Source organism: Pinus tabuliformis, chromosome 9 (assembly GCF_031772625.1).
Source record: "Pinus tabuliformis cultivar Carrire ecotype Pingquan chromosome 9, CPIR1, whole genome shotgun sequence".
NCBI classification, from domain to species: domain Eukaryota; kingdom Viridiplantae; phylum Streptophyta; class Pinopsida; order Pinales; family Pinaceae; genus Pinus; species Pinus tabuliformis.
Genome location: NC_142307.1, coordinates 910681723 through 910686787, shown reverse-complemented (window position 1 = coordinate 910686787; position 5065 = coordinate 910681723). Strand labels below are relative to the sequence as shown.

The 5065-nt window shown below is 39.4% G+C and overlaps 1 protein-coding gene across 1 annotated transcript; it reads right to left on the bottom strand.

The window, feature by feature from the left end:
* Positions 1 to 857: 857 nt before the first annotated feature.
* Positions 858 to 2144, bottom strand: LOC149151714 (nuclear transcription factor Y subunit C-3-like). The gene has a single exon (XM_089441077.1). The coding sequence runs from the start codon at positions 1908 to 1910 to the stop codon at positions 1101 to 1103; it is 810 nt and encodes a 269-aa protein (XP_089297203.1). The 5' UTR covers positions 1911 to 2144; the 3' UTR covers positions 858 to 1100.
* Between the last annotated feature and the right edge of the window lie 2921 nt (positions 2145 to 5065).

Below are 5065 nucleotides of genomic sequence, written 5' to 3'. Positions count from 1 at the left end.
TGCTTATTATAATCATCACTTGCCTTTTGGAAAAAGATAAAAAATTATATATAATGAAATATATAGGCAATCATGTCTTAACATTATAGTATTATTTTACACTGTTGGGTGTTGATTGATCGATATCTGGGTGTTGATTGATCGATTTGTTAACAAAACTAAACCATTGAATTCTCAAATTCCTCACACTTTCCAACACTGATCCCCACAGAACACCAATTCTTTCCATGTTTGTTGACTTTGCAATGATTTACATACCTTATCTGTTTATAGATGAGATTAGTTTTACCTAACTTACGCATTTAAGTCTCGAATGATGGACCCTTTAGACAGCTGGATGTAACAGGTAACAAATGTGAAATCAGGTTGACTATACAGTCTTCCACATTACTGGAATCCTAGACAATAAGACATCATGAACCAGGTAGCCTTCTCCAACCACACAAATGTCGGCCTCATCATGACAAATTTCGATGTCGATTGTTGTCAATCAAACACTCAGCTAAACCTATAGAACTCAGCCGATGGTCCACACCTTTTTACAATCCGTTATGGAATGGCCTAACAGCCAGGATCAGAAGCTGAGGATTTTATTCCTGCCAACAAGACAGAATCCTAAACATATAGTAAAAGAAATTGAGAGTTTAATATATCATATAGCATGATCATTCAATTTTAGTGGTGGAAATTGTCGAGAACTTGCAGAGAAATATATAAAACATTGAGTGAAACCAATGAATCTTTCATACATTATAAGAAGAGTGGTGAAACAATTGCAGTAAAACTAATAAGCGAAAGCAATTAAATGTGTCTTATAGCATATCAACATTACTCATTTTTTTTGTGGTGGAATAGTATGCAAAAGTAGCTGATAATTATATAAAATCCTTTGATTCCCAAGGGGTACTATATTTACAGCACAGAATTGAAACCCATAGAGCAATTGGTGGAATTGCATAGTAATCTTGAGAAACCATTGGAGAAAAACCAAGCTTACAATCGAAATGACATCTCTAATAAAAAGCCAGAAACAAACACACACACACAATCAGGCATTCCCTCAAACCATGACGAAATTAGAGGCTAGCCCATGTTAGAGTTCAACTTGCAGGGTTAGGCGACTTGGATTGGTCTGCCTGTACATGTCCCCACTGCCATATATTAGGCATGTAAGCCACGGGAGACTGTGGCTGCTGCATATAAATGGTGGGATCCATGGGTTTCCCAACAAACACACCATGAGGCACAGAATGCTGGTTGGGTAAATAATAGTAAGGAAAAGAATTAGCAGCACCAACAGCAGCAGCAGCAGCGTTGGTACTGCTGCTTCCAACTGAGAGTACAGATCTAGGGTTTCCAAGATTAATAACCTGATCCTCCTTCAACTCATCCCTGGGAACAATATCGATCAGGAAATCGAATATATCAGTCCTGGCTATGGCCGCAGCTATATCGTTCTTCTGCAGGGTTCGTCTCTTGTTTTCTTCAGTGTGAATCCAGGCCCTGAGAGTAAGCTCATTGATGAACATCTCGCAGGCCTTGGCAAACACCACGGGAGCCTCCGCAGATATCATCCTGACATTCTCGTCGTCTGACTTCATTATCTTCTTGATTCTCGCGAGAGGGAGACTGTGATTTCTGAAATCGACAGCTTGCTCTATTTCCTGCATCTGGTTGGCCCAGAAAACCTCGATCTGCTGCTGCTGGTGATGATGCAGCTGGCGTTGGTGCTGATGAATTTGCTGCTGATAAGGCAATTGACTGTGGTGGGAAGATAGAGCATGAGGATGGCCATGAATGGAGGGCTGCTGGAACGCTCCATGACCAATGTTAGGCTGAAGCTGAGCATTCGGATAAGGCGTTGCCCTGTAATGCATAGGCATGTGTTGCATTGCGGATTGCTCGTCCATTTTTGGCCGAAGTCGAAGCCCAATGAAGCAAAATCCGAGAATTCTGGATCAAAACCAGGCGCTCTTCACCAGATGGCAAAATCTCGTTTCCAAACCCAGAAAGCGTTGGCAAATTTTTCATTAACATCTGGTTGCATCATTAATAAAGAAGGGCGAAGAAGTTGACGAACGGGAAGGGGAGAGCAGGAAGAGGCATTGGGGGTTAATCCCGGGCAGCATCCAGTGCTGACAGGCGGCCTTCAAGCTGCCCGAAGCTGGCGCGCTAACAGGATGCTGCAAGATTTATGTTAGATCCTGTACGGCTGCGAATCCTTCGCCGGTACGCAACGTTTTTCGAGATGAGCACGTGTCGAAATGCTGATGATGGCAAGAAATGAGTACAACAGGAGCTCATTTCGAATATTCCTGCAATTCTCAGCAATGTCACCCCGCTGTCACCCAGGAACGCGGACTCTAAACCCAAAAAGTTCAATGGACCTCTCTCGCCCTCAACAAGTCCGCGGGCGGGAATATTGAATAATATCATTATTGTGAATAAATCAAATGATAAAACCTACCTTGCACTGCACGCTAAAGGGCGTTCCCCATCTCGAATATACTGGCACTCCAATAAATTTGTTCACACCCTCCCCTAGTGCTGTTGTTACATCACGTCAGCTGTTGCTGCAATTACATCGAGATGAAAAGATGATCCGGAGGATCCGATTGGATTTAGCGGGATGGAACCTGTAATCTGTCCCCATCGCACATTTAAGAGATGACTTCACATTTTGCGGTGCAAATAGCGTTCGTCCAGGTCCATAGTTTTATCGCCAGATCTCTGATACCACACCTAGGACTTCCCGCTCGACCCCATCAACAACATTACTCTCTTCACAAGTGCTGTGCAGCGCAGGAAACCACTGTAACATAAACGTGGACACTAGTGTATTTCCTTTTCTTTACAAACCACTGTAACATAAACGTGGACATTTATGTATTTCTTTTTCTCTACAAACCACGCATTTCTCAAGTGGTTTGCAGCACAACATAAAACCACTGTAACATAAACGTGGACATTTATGTATTTCTTTTTCTCTACAAACCACGCATTTCTCAAGTGGTTTGCAGCACAACATAAAACCACTGTAACATAAACGTGGACATTTCTTTATCTGTATACATTGGGACTGTTCCATGCCGCAAGGAGATGCTCACCATCACCCAATTTTATCTTTGGGATTTAGTGTCAAAATTGGACAAAAATATACTCAATGTAGCTACAACTAGCATACTCTCGTCTGAAACGGACGAAGGGAAAGTCAAAAGCCAACCAGGGTTGACACCTCATATTAAGAACCCAGCAGGCAAAGAGGTTGGGATCTGTTAAGCCTCTCGGGAAAGTCAAAAAGTGAATTGGGGATGACACTTCACATCCAGGACTGAGAAAGAAAGGAGGTTGTGATATATTAAGCCTCTGACAAGATATAGGACTCCATTGTCCTAAATGGAGTAGCAGTTCCTGGATCGCAGAGTTCTAAAAAGACTAGGAGTTAATTTCTTTAAATTCTAATAATATTTTTGTATTTTGATTAAAAAATGTTAGATAAATTTAAAAGATATATATATTTTGGAATTTTAGTAGAGATTAATTTTTTATATTCATTTGTTAATTTGGTTAGAAATTTGTTAGAAATTTATTGTAATTGCATGTTTGAATAGCGTAATTTAGAAAAAATGTTTTATCGGTTTTTCTAGGAGATTGAATCAATTTATATTTAAAAATGCAATTTAACTAATGAAAAATTACAAACTCACAAAAAAGATTATATCATTAAATTATTTTGAAAAATGCAAAACATAAAACAGTTAAATTATATGTATTAAAAAAATACTTCAACACTAAATTAGACATTATTATCAAATTGTTTAATACTCTAATTATTGTAAACATTAAAACAATTTTACACTTGCAGCATATTATTATATTATTACCATGGTGAATGGGTAACTCATTGGAGTAATGTGGGCTAAGGCCAATATCAAACCTAGTTGGTGCTACTATAACACCAAGAGTATATCCAACAACCTTGAAGCAAGAAATACTGGAATTTATGACTTAAGAGCCTCACAAGAGGTCCACACTCCAGGAGGGTGGAGGAGCCTACTCCTTGAGCCTTATCACAACATGTAAGATATACATAAATTTATGACTTAAGAGTCTCACAAGAGGCCAAGGAAGACACTAGAATATTCTACTCAAACATTTCTCAAAGCAAAAAGGTTGAGTATATTTGGGTTATACTTCATTATAATAAATCACAATAACTAAAGTATGTTATTTAAATATAGAATTAATATGTAATATAACAATGAAATTTATATTATGCAAAATGTGTCTAGCACAACAAAATCACAAAACATATTCAAGTGCATGGTCCATGAGAGTGTTCAGTGTGTTGTTAGTTTGTTGAGTATGTGTTATCATGATGTCAAGTGGGGGAGCTCGTTCAACATGTTTTCATTGATGTCATTGTGTGTTGAGTGTAAGTTGTTTAGCTCGATGGCATGGATGAAGTTGCACATTTGTGTAGTCCATCTTTGAAGGTCTTTCTTCTTTAGTTTCTTGGCCAAATAAGAATGAAAAGTGCACAGTTGTCTAGCCTACTTAGTGACCTTTGCAACAATATATGGCACTTTTCCTAACTCCCGAGGAAAGAGGAGAAAATTGAGTTTAAAGTGAGGCCAGACAAGCTCTAAAGGGGCCATGGGCCACGTAACGGGTAAGATAAGACAAGCTCAAGAGGGATTTCCCCATAGATTGAAACTGCTAAGAAGGGCAAGTGTTGTTGGATAAGGCTATTTGGAAAGATCAATGATACGAAGCAACCCAGTTATGTCTGAAATTTAACAGGGAGGTACACCCAACAATGGAAACCATCATGGTTTACCAACTAGCTAAGTGGAAATATGTGATTGGTTATGATCTCGCCTTGCTCTATACTAAAGCCATGAAGGCCATTGTCCCCCCGCGATACCAATGATTTCTCAAAAAAATGCAACACAGGGGCCCCTCATTAGATCAATGCCAAAAACCCTAATCACAAGCTTAGGAGGGAGCATTGGTGGTCAATAAGAAGTGAACCATCAAGGTATTGGTCACAATTTCTCGTCAT